This window comes from Scyliorhinus torazame, chromosome 4 (assembly GCF_047496885.1).
Source record: "Scyliorhinus torazame isolate Kashiwa2021f chromosome 4, sScyTor2.1, whole genome shotgun sequence".
NCBI classification, from domain to species: domain Eukaryota; kingdom Metazoa; phylum Chordata; class Chondrichthyes; order Carcharhiniformes; family Scyliorhinidae; genus Scyliorhinus; species Scyliorhinus torazame.
Window position 1 is genome coordinate 32,034,328 of NC_092710.1, and position 16,125 is coordinate 32,050,452.

General features: G+C 44.9%; 1 protein-coding gene across 7 annotated transcripts in view; it reads right to left on the bottom strand.

Annotated features, from left to right (window-relative positions):
• Positions 1-814: 814 nt before the first annotated feature.
• LOC140410169 (erythroblast NAD(P)(+)--arginine ADP-ribosyltransferase-like) overlaps positions 815-16,125 on the bottom strand; it is a 49,638-nt gene continuing 34,327 nt past the window's right edge. For 3 of the 7 annotated variants that reach the window (XM_072498138.1, XM_072498135.1, XM_072498139.1), the window contains 3 exons: positions 15,267-15,362; positions 6,815-6,985; positions 815-4,155 (listed from right to left, as the gene is read on the bottom strand). In XM_072498138.1, coding sequence (XP_072354239.1) covers positions 3,317-4,155; positions 6,815-6,860 — 885 coding nt within the window. In that variant the 5' untranslated portion in view covers positions 6,861-6,985; positions 15,267-15,362 and the 3' untranslated portion in view covers positions 815-3,316. Of the gene's footprint in view, positions 4,156-6,814; positions 6,986-15,266; positions 15,363-16,125 lie in introns of those variants that run through there. The other 4 variants (XM_072498140.1, XM_072498137.1, XM_072498141.1 and 1 more) reach the window with 2 other exon arrangements.

Here is a 16,125-nt window from a genome sequence, read left to right on the forward strand (position 1 = left end):
AACTGAGATACACCTCGGATCCTCTGGAAGCGCCGATGATTGTGCCTAGATGGTCATTACCCAGGGAGGTTTATTTCCCAATGCGCAACACCTTGGCTCCCCTCGTGAATGTCAACTGACAATTAAACTCCGAGTCTTGAGACAGTTATATGGCACTTAAATAAAAATTGACCTGGCTAGCTAACAATTAAGAAGTTCGACACCATCCATGAAACGCCAGTCCACTTGAGTGGCTGCATTTTCACCAGTTCCACACTCACGCCCACCACGGCAACGCTGTGGGGCGTTACTGTTTACTGTCTACAAAATGGTCTGCACCAATTTACCAAAGATCCATGAATAACAGCTTACTGTTATCGCGATCTCTACTCCCTGGAAGGTCAAGGAAACAGAATGCAATACCAGATTGAATTTCCCTCCCCCAAGTCAGACACCGTCATCATTTAGAACGTATTTTCCATTTCTTGGGTCAAAACACAGCAAGATATTCCTAACATCACCCTTGTTGTGCCATATGTGTTGCTGCAATTGGCGACAGTTTCGCACCGTTATCTTCTCAGGGAAAATTGTGGATGGACAATGAATGCTCAGAAAGTTAGCGCTGCCCACACCCAACAAAAACAAATTTAGTTTCCCGTCACGCTGCCAATCTAATCTACCCGCTCTAGCTTTCCATTGTATTGTATCTCATACAGCTAAAGCGTTGTAATAGTAACAACCTCTGTCCCAGCGTATCTCTGTCTTCATCCTTGAATGGGTAACAACCCATTTTAGTAATCTGGATACATAGAGAATTAAAACGGGACACAGTTGCTTAGCATTCAATCATTCAGATTTATTTGCAAACATGCATTTGTTCTGTGTCTATATTCATCCTGAAATTTCGCCTGCACAGAAAAAAATTACAGGTGTCAATCCAATAAAAATACCAGCTGTATCATTCATTTTGCCACAATTACAGCATTGATATGCAAATATGTGAAGATATTTCAACTTGTTACTACTTTAGTAAGTTTTTGTCAATCAATTACAGTGGATGAGGGCGTGTTTTGTATCCATCAGTTCATCATTGTTATAGTTTTGGACATCTTCATTATGGTTTTCCTTAACCGTTCTTTACACAGGCGGAAGCAACTCCGTTCCATTTTACAAGTTCTCCAGAAAATCCCTCAATCATGGAGTATTCTGGTTTCGCTCCTCCATGACCTTGGCAAAGTCTTGGAGTCCTTCTGAAAATGTAGTGCACTGAACAAAGCAGAAACGTCTACTTCATGGGTAACCCTTATTGTGGATGTTTTGTGAGGAATTCCTGCTATCTACCGAAAGGATGTCGGTTTCAATTAAATTCCCGAAATCAACATATGCCAAGCTCAGCCCAAAAAGAAGGGTTTCTTCGGGAATACGCAAAGTCCTTTGCATAGCCTGGCCATCATTCCAGAAGCCCCAGATAAATCCCACGCACTAAAAATAGTGTGATAAATGTCGCAATTAGATATAGAATTATGTGTCTGTCGCAGTAATGCTACCAAAATCATTTATATTAAAGTATACTCATTATATGACTGCTCAAGCTGTGATTTTGTGACCTTTTGTGATGCCACTGATGGGGGGGATTGGGTATGTATGTTTTCCATGTCAGTCCTGCCCTGTGTCTGTTTTTCTTTTAGTTTTATTTCTGGAGTTCTGCTCTAGTTTCTGAGGAAAGTTGGTGTGCTTCTCAGACTGGTGGCTGAAGGCGTCTCTCCCAAGGATTTTGTGAACAAACCTGTAAGCTACTGAGTACTAACTTCATGAATAAGTGACTTTTAACCTGTGTGCGGATTTTCCTTGATTGGAATTGTCGAAGTCGATGGACAAGTGGGCTGAACGAACCTTCTTTATTTTTATTTGTAGAGCCATTTAAATGTTGGTTGAACAGGTGTTTCTGTAATTGGACGTAAATGGGGGTACCCCTGTGTTAATAATAAAGTTTGTTCGAATATAAAACATCTGTAGTTGTCAGTTGATCCACTCGTGTTAGGGAGACAGGGTGGTGCAGGGGTTAGTTATGTTGTTTCATGGTGTCAAGAGCCCAGGTTCGAACCCGGCCCCGGGTAACTGTCCGTGTGGAACATTCTCCCAGTGCCTGCGCCGGTCTCACCCGCTCAACCCAAAATGATGTGCAGGGTAGGTGGATTGGCCACGCCGTTAGGGGGGAAAAATGTTGTGTACTCTAAATTTATTTTAAAAAGTAATCTCTCCTGGAGAGAACTATCCTTTTCTCACAGTTCACAAATTGAAATAGTGTCTCCTAATATAAATTGGGGTCTGGTCTGGGTACCATAACGATAGTGATAGGTTTTCCAGATATGTCATATCAAACTCGATTCTTGAATTTCTTCATCGGACGTCCAGTTGTATCGTAGACAGAATGTTTGTTCACTATTCAATTGAGTGATTCTATGAAGGGAGAGGACGAAACATTCAGTGAAATAATGTCCTGAGTTAAATCGGGAGATTCGGCTAACTTCACCTCCCGTGAGAGACGAACTGGTCATGAGCAGCATTCGGAAATATCGTTCTGAATAACGGATCATTCTCTCCCCATGTGTCTGGCCAGTGCGTAAAATGCCAGTTTTTGCAGCTGCGAAGAACAAACAAACGTGTGATTTATATTGTTTACCCTTGATTTCCCAGGGATCATGGATGCTTTATTCTATTCATTCTGGAGCCATTAATCATTGGGTACAGTTCCCTTCGCAAAAGATCTTTGAACTGGATGCTTAATAACAATGTAATCAGCTGATTCAGAAGTGTCGATCAAATATCACCAAACGTGGCTTCATTCTTATTTGGGAAATTAATGGAACATGTTTCGATTGAAAACTGCAGATCCATTTTGATTTAATTTTGTGAATTCTTTTCAGCAATAAACTATGGGGCGGTTGGGACCATAGACATTACGAACTGCTGTACCTGCTCGGTGGTATCTTGTTAATTCCCAAATTCTGCTCCTGGCCTCCAATTTTGAAATTTATCAAGTCCTTATTCTATCCCCATTTTAAACTTACAATTGAAACTGCTCCGTTCAGTCTGTGTGCTTTAATTTACAACAACTCAGCTGTGAAAATAATCTTTTCGTACTATTGGCTCCATTATTTGTTCAAGGTTGAGACAGAGAGATTTTGGAAATACCGAGGAGTCCAGAGGATTGTCGAAGAGTAGAGTTGAGGACAACGTTAGAACAGCCTTGTTTTTTTCAATAATTCAGCAATACTTTACATGGAGATGGGAACCAAGGACAACAGCATCTAAAATGTTACGACCAACCACGAAACTATATGGTGATGGAAATCAGTGCCGCCAGAATCCACAGTGACCTTGAAGCCGAAATATCACTCCCTTTACAAGGTACCACAATTACTTCCCCGTCTTTGCCCATTTCCAGTTTCACCCGGATTCCCTGCTTCCTCTGCCCCATGAGAGAAATACTCTTCCCATATTTCCCGGAAGAGCTCTTTCCAACTCGAAACATCTCATAAGGTGGGATCAGAACCTCCTTCTGGCCTGGAAAACGGGAACACTGCGTGATGTTAGCACCGTACAGTGTGCGTATCTCGAATAAGGTGTTAGATTTGGTTGTTTTGTTAATGAAGCGAAGTGCAACATCTTTACTAAACGAGGAAGAAGTAAAGGATCCAAATCGCATCTCAGATCCCTCCGCGCCCTCAGCCTCAATTCTTATCCCTCTGTAACTCATCACTGCTGATTTTGTAGAATCATCTTTTAGTTTTTGCAGGGCAACAGTGAGCAGGTACTGAAAACTTTTGAATTTGAATTTCTTCGCATAGATTTCGTCAGTGGCTCCGTACTTTCTAACTTCTTCATTGAATATTTTGTTGAACGGGTTGCCTACAGGGTATTGTGCAGTATATGCGTAAACTGCTAGCATGTACTCCTTTCTAAGGCCACGAGGTATAGTGCAATTCATTTTCTCTTCTGCATTGCGCCAAATATCAGCAAATGTGTTGTTTTCTCTATTATGTTTGATGTTTTCTATTGCAATCTTATCGGATTCATCGCTCTGAATGAAGATGTAAGCTGCAGAGCTTTCCATCATTCCCAGGTGGATGACATTGTTCATTTCACTGACACTGGCCACAGAAAGTTCTTCGTCTGTAAAATAGAGAATAAATGTGACCTACTATCAGGACTTAAAAGGATATGTACATTGATTATCTAAGATGAAAACAGCTGCAAAGAACGAATAAAGGAGATATCACATTTATGTGAGATATTTCACACATTTGGAAGTCCACAAGTACTTTACACACAGCGAAGAAAATGTCTGAAGTGTATTTCTTCCTGTAAGTTGGGGAAATGATGTGTTTCTCAAATCAAGCACCCGCCAACAGAAACACCTTAAATTGCCACAATCTGTAGTTCACGTGATGTTTCGTAGAGCATTACTATTGGCCATGACTTTCGATGAGTTTCCCTGCATGTGCTTTAGGTAATGCTACGTGATGATTGACGCCAAGCTAAGGGTATGAACTCCAAATTTACACCTGCGACATTGTGTCCCCTCATCAGAAAACTGTATTTTTGTACTGAAACACTTTTTCAAAGTCCACATCGTTGTCGGAAATAACTAGTCATAACATTTAAACATAGATAGTTAATATAAATAATTTAAAATCAAGATAATAAGAATATAAAAATGACTAGCATTTGTCTGGAAGCTCGAAATACCTTAAACGTTGAATTGCATTTGTTAAGATGGGTAGGGATTTATAAGTTTGCAATTCTTCCTACTAATTTTCGATCATTTACGTGCTGTACATTATGGCATTTATTTCATTTATGTGCTGAATAATGTCCTATTTTAGTGCAAAGGACAAAGCTGAATCATTCACAACTGTGTTCAGCCATAAATACCGAGTGGATGCTCCATGCCTCTTTCCTCAGGGTCCCCAGCATCACAAGTGTCAGTCTGTCAGTCTTCAACCAATATGATTCACTCCACGTGATACGAAGGCTATGGACCCTGACAATAGTCCGTAAACAGTACTGAAAACATTGTGCTCCAGAACCTGCCACACGCCTAGCCAAGCTGCTGCAGTACAGCTACAATGGCGCGGCACTGGGGGAAATTGCTCAGATGTGTCATGTGCACAAAAAACAGGACAGATCCCACACGAACCAATTGCCACCTTGTTAGTCTGCTCCCAATTGGCATCAAAGTGATGGAAGGAGTCAGCAACAGTGCATCAAGCAGCAACTACTCAGCAATAACCTGTTCATGGCAGCTCATTTGGGTTCATCCAGGGTCACGCAAATTCTGACCTCATTCCAGTATTGGTTTCAACAAGATGTGAATGCAAGAGGTGAGGTCACAGTGACTGCACTTAACATCAAGAAACATTTAACAAGATCTGGCATCAAGGAGTCCTAGCTAAAGTGGAGTCAATGGGAGTCAGAGTGAAATATCACCCCTGGATGAAGTCACACCTGGCACAGGGAAAGATGATTATGGTGGCTGGAGGACAGCACTTCAGGAATTCCTAGGGGTTGTGTCCTCGGCCGAACCGTCGTCAGCTGTTTCATAGATGACCTTCCTTCCATCATAAGGTCAGAAGTGGGGATGTTCGCAGATGACTGCGCACAATTCGGCATCAATTGTGACTCCACTGAAGATAAAGTAGTCCATGTTCAAATATAGCAAAATGTACGCAATATATAGGTTTGGGCTGAAAAGTGGCAAGTTACATTTGCGCCACACAAGTGCCAGGCAATGGCCGTCTCCTACGGGAGAGGAACTAGCTACCGCCCTTGACATTCAATGGCATTGCCATCGCTGAATCCCCCGCCATCCAAATCCTGGCGGTTACCATTGATCTGAAACTGAACTGTACTAGCCATATTAATACTGTGACTACCAGAGCAGGTAAAAGGCTCGATATCCTACGGCGAGTAACTCACCTACTCACCCCCCCCCCCCCTCAAAAACCGACAAACTGTGGCAGCCGTCTATACCATCTACAAGCTGCACTGCAAAAACTTGTCAATGTACGTCAGGGCAGCACCTGCCAAACCCTCGACTACTAACACCTAGAGCAACAGATACGTGGGAAACCCACCGCCTGGTGGTTCCTCTCCGTGTCACTCACCACCCCGACTTGGAACTATATTGCAGTTCCTTCAAATTCATTGGGTCAAGATCCTGGAACACCCTCCCGTACAGCAATGTGGATGTGCCGACACCTCAAAACTCCAGTGTCTCAAGAAAGCAGCTCGTCACCAGCATAAAGAGCAAACTGGGATGGGCAATAAATGCTGGCCTAACTAACGACGCCGACATCCCTAAAATGAATAAGACCATAAGAGCATAAGACACAGGAACAGAACTATGCCACTCGGCCCATCGACTCTGCTCCGCCATTCAATCATGGCTTATATTTTTAAGCAAGAACCTTATTAATCGAGAACCTATCTATCTCTGTCTTAAAGACGCTCAGTGATTTGGAACCACAGCCTTCTGCGGCCAAGTGTTCCACACATTCACCACCCTCTGGCCGAAGAAATGTTTCCTCACCTGTGCTTTGAAGGATCGTCCCTTTAGTCAGAGATTGTGACTTCTGGTTCTAGTGTTTCCTATAAGTCGAAACATCCTTTCCACGCCACTCTATCCAGGCCTCACAATATCCTGTATGTTTCAATAAAATACCCCCCTCATCCTTCAATAATTATCGAAAAATATGAAAATCAAATCAACCAATGTAGTGGCATTGGAATCAAAGACATACCGTCTCTGTAGAATAATGTGGATACTTACACGTAAAGCATAGGAGGATAAACGGCATAAGATGCAAACTGTCCATGGTTTCTCTCTTCCCTTCTTCGTTACTCTGGGTTTGAACGGTATTTATTCAGGTTCTGCCTTTATTCTGAGGAATATTATTCAGTGAAGTTGAATGGTTTACTCTGGATATTCCGGCCAATAACCCTGAAAGTGAAACGAAAGGCATCTTAAAATCAGCTGTCTGTCTCCGTTTCAGTTCTCTCTCTCTTTCTTTATAGCTTTATCGCTCTCTCACTCTCCTCATTCCCCTCAGGCGTTTTCTGCCTGTCCGACCGCTACACTGCTAATGAGCGAATGTTCCAGCTTCTGCGCATTTCGCTCTCAGAATGACCGTCCCATGCGGTGAAAGATATATATTTGTTTTTATCCTCCCAGGCTCCTGGATATTTACAATGCACACAAAGGGGATTAAACAGATTATGCACTCCTGTTTCGTACTGTGCATCAGCGTCAACTTCTGTGCAATCGACGTGCTGATCAAATTGCTGCCTTGTGTAACCCAGTGACAACTCATGCGCATTTGCCTTGCACATGTCGTGACAGGGATAAAGTAAGCCCTTTCTAGACCTCCTTGGTGCAATAAGAAAAACTGAAGAAAATAAGAAAAACTGCGCCCACTGTCTCAGAAATTGGGCCAGTCTCTTAAAGGAAAGCTCGCGTCTTGCCCAAGTCCAGCAGTGGTGAACCTGTCATCAGCCACTGAAATGTTTAATAAAAGTGAAGGATACAAAAAACTAGTATATGCGCATTGGAAATATCGGAAGCAGACGGGGAAACATTCACATTACACACTATGACACCGCACAACGGCAAAAAAACAACCTGTAACACCAATGAACATCGCTAGCATAATAGTCAATGCAACGTAAAATTCCGCATGAAACTGCCCACAGCGAAGCCTAAAAGCAGAAATTATATATAATTGCAGTGAGTGAAAAATAAGATGTACAGATGGAGAAGCACTACATTCATTCTCCCATAACTACTTACGTTTTCATTGTTCATAATGCGATAGGATAGCAAGGGTGGCGGTTTAACATTTCAGCTGTAACATGGCGCATCCACCTCTATTATTCTCTCAGAAATGCAGCACCAGTTTGCCAGAGGTTGCCCAGTACTGTACATCGGCCAGCACAATATCTATCGTTCACAGGGTGGAGGTTCGCTTGCCAACTGCTTCAGAGGCAGTGTATCACTCTCCCGTATTGTTTTATTTGTCTCCAATGGTTTGGTTTCTCCACAATGCTGGATGTGGATAGCTATCGTCATTATGACGAAGCGGCGCTCTCTCAGCAATGTACTTCCAACAACGCAGCATTTCCTCAGTAATAGAGCATGCAAATAACCGTGCTCCCTTAGTAACTCCTCTGCACGACAGTGGTTTGCAGGAAAATGAGAGCACAGAGATAGTATTGATGATTTCCCCCTCATTCAGCAATGCAAGACATTGTGACTTTTTTTTTACTGATAGTCAGTTAATCGTGCTGCTCAAAGATTGGCGTGCGACATAACGTTTTTCGCACATGTGACAGAGGCACAAGTATTGGGTAAAGTGGGAACAGTAAGAGTAGGAGGTGTTTCACAAACACGATCCTGCAACCACAGGAATCATAGAATATAATCCCTACAGTGGAGAAGGAGGCCATTCGGTCCAGCGAATCCGCACCGGACTTTGGAATAAATACCCTATTAAAGCCCCCTTGCCTCCACCCTTTCCCCATAACCGCCCTAATCTTTTGTGCACTAAGGGGCAATTCAGCATGGCCACTCCACCTAACCTGCACAACTTTGGACTGTGTGAGGAAACCGGAGCACCCGGAGGAAACTTACCCAGTCATGGGAGAAATCGCAAACTCCACAGAGATCAGGCGATGGAATATGTGACAAATTGATGGGACCATGGTATCAATAACGAAATTCACAATCGAAGTGTGGATGAAAGCAGAGTATACAAATTCAGAAGTGGGGCAGCAGGTAAGAAGTTCATAGAATCATAGGAATCACAGAAAGGTCACAGCACAGGCGGAAACCGATCAGCCCATCTAGCCAGCCCGGGGACGTGTTCTTTCTATTCCCACATTCCAGAACTGACCCATTGCCCTGTAACTTAGAGCACTGAAGGTGCAGATACAGGTATATTCACTGCCTCCTCCACCAACTCGGGCAGCGAATTCCAGACTCCCACTACCCACTGTGAAAACCGTTTACTTCAGGGTCCCTCTACACCTTCCATCTCGTATCTTGAATCCATGTCCCCTGGTTCTAGAATTCACCAAATATGAAACAATTTTATCCTGGCCAATCTATCTATTCCCCTCATAATTCTGTAAACCTCAAGTAAGTCACTGTTCAGCCTTATTTGTATCAAGGAAAATAACCACAACCTAACCAATCTCTCCTAGTAGCCACAATTTCTCCCCCTGGTAACATTCTTGTAAACCTCCTCTGGAGTCTCTCCAGAACAATAGCATCCTTACAGTAATGTGGCGAACAGAACTGAACACAATATTCCAGTTGTGGCCTCACCAGTGTTTTGTAGAATTCTAACGTTATAGCCTTACTTTTATGTTTTGTAACTCTGCCAATGAAGGAGAACATTCCATATGCTTTCTTAACGACCTTGTCTGTTTCAACTGCTACCTTAAGAAACCTGGGTGCACTTGCACGCCAAGATCTCTCACTTAATTTACCCATCTTACTACATTCCCATTTATTGTGTATTTCCTTCAACTGTTCAACCTCTCTAAATGCATGACCTCGCACTTCTCTGTGTTAAATTCCATTTCCAGCTTTATCGCCCACTCCAACAATCCATCTATATTGTTTTGAAGATTATAGTTTTCCTCTACACTGTCCACCACTCGGCCAATCTTTGTGTTACCTGCAGATTTCCCAATCCCGTTCACCACCCACGTTCACGTCCAAATCGTTAATATATAACACAAACAGTTAGGACCCCAAAACCGAGATCTGTGGAACACCACTTGAAACAACTTTCCAATTGCAAGTACAACCATCGGCTCTGTGTTCCTGTAATGTTTTATCAGTTTGCCACATTGCCCTCTATTCTATGGGATTTCAATTTCTTGACCAATCTATCATGTGGAACTTTGTCAAACGTCTTGCTTAAATAAATGTAAACCACGTCCACTGCACTGCCTTCATCAACTCTTCTTGTCACTTCCTCAAATAGTTCGATCAAATTTAGGAGGAAAGACCTTCCTTTAACAATCTATTCTGACGATCCCTGACTAGTCTATGCCTTTCTATGTGACAGTTAATCCTATCTCTCACGATTGATTCTACTTATTTTCCCACTACTGATGTAAGACTAAGTGTCTATAATTTCTGCGGCATTTCTGCGATCCTTATTTAAACAATGTGTGGTAGTCTGTATTAGGGGTATTACGGTACCTAGGATGAGGCTGTAAGACCATTGGTGTGGGAGGTACCTGAGACATGAAACCTGCCTGTTGGTTCCGCCCCGAAAGGTGGAGTATAAGAGTCTGTACACTCTGTACCTGCGCTGCTGGGGAAAACATCAAGTCCAATAAAGCCTTCAATTGGCATAAAATCTCGCTTCTGGAGTTATTGATCGAGCATCAATTTATTGGACTAAATTTTAAAGAATGGAGCTCTGAATCAAGTCGGAGTGTCTGCAACTCAGCCCCCATGTGGCAAACTCAGCGACAACCTTCAAACACTGGCTGGCGTGCTTCAAAGGGTATCTCAGGACGGCCACGACTGTGCCCACGGAGGACCAGAAACTGAACGTTCTCCACTCGTGGGTGAGCCCAGAGATCTACGCACTCATCGAGGATGCGGACGATTTTGAGGCCGCGATGGCCCTGTTGAAAGGACACTACATTCGCTCATTAAACCAGGTTTACGCCTGGCATCTGCAACAAGGCGATAAATCCCAGGGGAATCGCTGTATGAATTCAATCGCGCACTCCTGGTACTGGTAGGAACTGTGACTGCCCGCAAGTTCAGCCAGCGACCACACAGAACTTTTAATCCGGGTTGCATTTGTTGCAGGTATGCTGTCCTCCCAAATCCGTAACGGCTGCTGGAGAAAGAGACACTAGGCCTCAAGTAGGCACGGGCCCTTGCGAGCTCCCTGGACGTGGCCTACCGAAACGCCCGCGCAAATGTTCCCGACTGCGTGGCAGCCCCTTGGGCAGCATGGAACCCACCTGCGGCCGACCCCGAATCATCCCCCATCCCCCCACAAGCTTATGCCACGTGGCTACCAGGCAAACAATGGGGGCCCCGCTGTTATTTTTGCGCGCTAGCCAAGCACCCCGGGCAGCGCTGCCCGGCCCGCTCCTCCATCTGCAAAGGTTGTGGCAAAAAGGGCAATTTCGTGACAGTATGCCAGACCCGGGCGGTCGCCGCTTTCTCCGGGGGCGAACCGGGGCCGCCACCGCAACTCTCTCCACAGACCATGTGCGGGCAGCGGGCGCCGCCATCTTCTTTTTCCTCAGCCATGTGCGGGCCCCGGGCTCTGCCATCTTGTTCCCCAGGGACCACGTGCGATGCGTGGGCGCCGCCATCTTGCCCACCCGCAGCCGTGTGCGACACTTGGGCGCCGCCATCTTGGCTGGAGTCTCAGGACCCCGATTCGGATGACCACCCGAAGAAAATCTCCAATTTGTACCATGACTCGCCTCGGTGACCCTGGACGAGCTTCGGCCCCGAACATTCTCGACCGCGACGACGACCGTACTCATCAATGGGCGCAAAAAATCCTGTCTGATCGACTCCAGGAGCACAGAGTGCATCATACATCCCATCACTGTTCTCTTCATACATCCCAGCGCTGTTCTCTTCCCATATACCTACTTAACCAAAAAATCTTCCTGGCCTCCGGGTCTCACTCCTTAGAGGTCAAGGGGTTCTGTGTAGCGAACCTCACGGTCCAGGGAAGAGAATTAAAACATTTCCGACTTTACGTCCTCTACGCTGCCCCGCTCCTGCGGTGGACTTCCAATGCAACCTCCAGAGCTTAACTTTTAAATTCGGCGGCCCTATACGCACCCCCCCCCCTCACTGTCTGCAGCCTCGCGACCCTCAAGGTCGACCCGCCTTCCCTTTTTGCGAACCTCACCCCGGATTGAAAACCCGTCGCCACCAGGAGCCGATGGTACAATGCCCAGGACTGGACCTTCATTAGGTTGGATGTCCAGTGGCTACTGAAGGAAGGTGTTATTGAGGCTAGCAACAGCCCCTGGAGAGGGCAAGTAGTGGTTGTAAAGACCGGGGAGAAGCACAGGATGGACAGTGATACTGAGCTGGGATCGAACCTGGGACCTAAGGCAGTGGTGCTACTCACTGTGCCGCCGTGCTGCCAATGCGTAATTCTTCATGCCTATCGCATGCTTTCTTTTTCTATTTGAACTTCCCATGTTGCCTTCTAGACACCATGGAAGATCTAGATTTGGCAGTGCCAAATGTTTTTTCTTTTTTCTTTCATTTCAAAGAACAAAGAAAAGCCAAGCAAAGGAACAGGCCCTTGGGCCCTCCAAGCCTGCGCCGACCATTCTGCCCATTTAACGAAAAACCTTCTAGACCTCCGGGGTCCGTATCCCTCTATTCCTATCCTATTCACGCATTTGTCAAGATGCCCCTTAAACGTCACTATCGTCCCTGCTCCACCACCTCTTCTGTCAGCGAGTTCCGGCACCCACTAACCTCTGTGTAAAAGACTTGTCTCGCACATCTCCTCTAAACCGTGCCCCTCGTACCTGAAACCTATGCCCCTTAGCAATTGACCCCTCTATCCTGCGAACAATTCTCTGAAATCCACTCTGTTTATGCCACTCATAGTTTTGTAGTCCTCTATCAGGTCGCCCCTCATACTTCTTCGTTCCAGTGAGAAGAAACCAAGTTTATTAAACCTCTCCTCATAGTTAATGCCCTCCATACCAGGCAAGACCCTGGTAAAGCGCTTCTGCACCCTCCCTCAAGCCTCCAAATCCTTCTGGTAGTGTGGTGACCAGAATTGAACACTCTCCTCCAAGTGTAGCCTAACTAAGATTCTATACAGCTGCAACATGACTTGCCAATTTTTGTCCTCCTTGCCCCGGCCAATGAAGGCAAGCATGCCGTATGCCTTCTTGACTACGTTCTCCACCTATGTTGCCCCTTTCAGTGACCTGTGGACCTGTGCACCAAGATCTCTCAAACTATCAATTCTCTTTAGGGTTCTGCCATTCACTGTATATTCCCTAACTGTATTAGACCTTCCAAAATGCATTACGTCACATTTGCCCGAATTAAATTCCATCTGCCACCTCGCCACCCAAATCTCCAAGCGATCTAAATCCTGCTGTATCCACTGACAGTCCTCATCGATATCCGCAATTCCACCAACCTTAGTGTCGTCCTCAAACTTACTAATCAGACCAGTTACATTTTCTCCAAATCATTTATAAGTACTACGAGCAGCAAAGGTCCCAGCACTGATCCGTGCGGAACACCACTAGTCACAGCCCTCCAATCAGAAAAGCACCCTTCCATTGCTACTCTCTGCCTTTTATGACCCAGCCAGTTCTGTACCCATCTTGCCAGATCACCTCTGATCCCGTGAGACTTCACCTTTTGTACCAGTCTGAGGGACCTTGTCAAAGGCCTTTCTGAAGTCGATATAGACAACATCTAATGCCCTCCCTGCATCAATCATCTTTGTGACCTCCTCGAAAAACTCTATAAAGTTAGTGAGTCACGACCTCCCCTTCAGAAAACCGTGCTGCCTCTCGCTGATACGACCCCTTGCTTCCAAATGGGAATAGATCCTGTCTCGAAGAATTCTCTCCAGTAATTTTCCTACCACTGATCACCGACCTGTACTTCCCTGGATTATCCTTGCTACCCTTCTTAAACAAAGGGGCAACTATTGGTTTTGGAGAGGACATTTCTATTTTGTCCATTTCGGATGTCTCATTTAGTGCTTGCCATTGGTTTTCAACAGATTTATCCTCCACCAATGCTGGCCAGTTCACATCAGCCAAATGCCTTCTCGTTTCTACAGAATCTGCCTTCCCCCATTTGAAGCTTTTTACTGCTGCTTTTTGTCCGTCCTTTCCCATTGTAATAGTAATTCTAACTGAATTGCGATCATTATCTCCGATATAATCATCAACTTACACTTCACCTACTTGCCCTACTTCGTTCCCAAAGGTGTAGGATTGCATCTTCTCTCGTTGGGTTTGTCAGTAATTTGCTGAAATGGTTTTTCTGGACACACTGCATGAATTATTACCCTCGGTTTCCCTTATATTATTTCATTTCGAGTTGATATTGGGATAGCTAAATTCTCCTACTATTATTTCCCTCTTGTACTTACAGGCAGAGATTTGCCGGAATATTTGCTCTTCTATCTCCCTTTCACAATTTGGGGGTCGATCGTATACGCCAAGTGCCGTGACTGTCCATTTTCTATTTTTATGTTCAACCCATCAAGCCCCGTTTGCTGACCCGCTTCGTCCACCATCCATACTCACAGTTGGAATTGGTTTCTTAAACTTTCGTGCTCCTCCCCCTCCATTTTTTAAATAAATTAAGAGTGCCCAATTATATTTTTCCAAATTAAGGGTCAATTTAGCAGTGGCCAATCCACCCAACCTGCTCATCTTTGGGTTGTGGGGATGAAACCCACGCAGAAACGGGGAGAATGTGCAAACTCCACATGAACAGTGACCCAGGGCTGGGATTCGAACCAGGGACCTCGACGCCGTAGGCAGCAATGCTAACCACTGTGCCACGTGCCGCCCTTCCCTCTCCTTCTTTATCTCCATCTCTTGATTCAGACAATTAACTACGACAAGATTAAAGATACTCCACTTGAATGCAGTAAGCTGTCGCCATAAGATAAAGGAATTGACGACATAAATTGAGGTAAACATGCATGATCTAATTCTCATTACAGGGACATAGCTGCAGGACCGCCAAAACTGGAGACTGAACGATCATGGGATTCAATATTTAAGAACGCAATGTAAAGTATAAAGGACGAAAACATTGCGTTGATAGAAGATTTTTTTTGTAGCATAACGTTGTAGAGTCGGTTTGGGTAGAGCGGAGAAACATCAAGGGGAAGCAAACGTTTGTTGTTTAAAGATCGGTAAACATGTATATATATGTCGGCACCAAGCAAGTCAAGAAATTAGAAGCCCATCTGAAAGGCAACGGCATAATAGTCATGTCACTGGAATAGTGATCCAACGACCCAGGGTAATGAGCTGGAAAGCCGCGTTCGAAACACGCAAATGTTGCAATTGTAGCTCAATGAAATATCTACAATTAAAAATCTAATGATGACCATGGGACCAATGTCAATATGACCATCAAATCATGATTGATTGCCCTAAAATTCCATCTGTGTCACTAACATCCTTTCGGTATGGAAAGCTACCATCCTTACCTTGTCTTCCCTACATGTGACTCCAGGTCCCCAGCAGTATAGTTGATTCTTAAATTCCGTTTGAACTGTCCGAGCAAGCAACTCAGTTGTATTCAGCTGCGAAGAGTACACAAAAATAGAATGAAACTGGAACGACCCCCAAGCATCAACCTAGGCATCGGAAATGACAATGCAAATTCAACACTGTCCATCCTGCAAAGTCCTCCTTACTAATATATGGGGGGGTTGTACAATGAATGGGAGAGCTGTCCACAGACTAGTAACGCAATAGCCTGACATAGAATCATACCTTACAGGTAATGCCCTGGACACTGCTATCTCCATTCCAGGGTAGGTCCTGTCTCACTGGCAGGACAGGCCCAGCAGAACTGGCGGTACAATGGTATACAGTCGGGAGGGAGTGGCCCTGGGAGTCCTCAACATGAATGCTGGGCCCCATGAATTCTCATAGCTTCACGTTAAACATGGGCAAGGAAACCTGCTGATTACAATGTGGCTGTCACCATCAGCTGATTATAATGTGGCTGTCACCATCAGCTGATTAATCAGTATTTCTCCATGCTGAACACCACTTGAAGGAAATACTGAGGGTGGTAAGGGAACAGAATATGGTCTGGGTGGGGGATGTAATCGTCAATCAACAAGAGTGGCTTGGTAGCACGACCAGAACTGAGTTGACCGGGTCCTACAGGACATAGCTGTTGAACTGGAGCTGCAGCAGGTAGCGAGGGAACCAAAAGGAGGGGAAGCATACTTCACCCATCCTTACCAACCTGCCTACTACAATGCTTCTGACTAGGACGGAATAGGTAAAAGTGACCACATTGTTCTGTTTTCACATTGAGGAGACGCTGGGTCA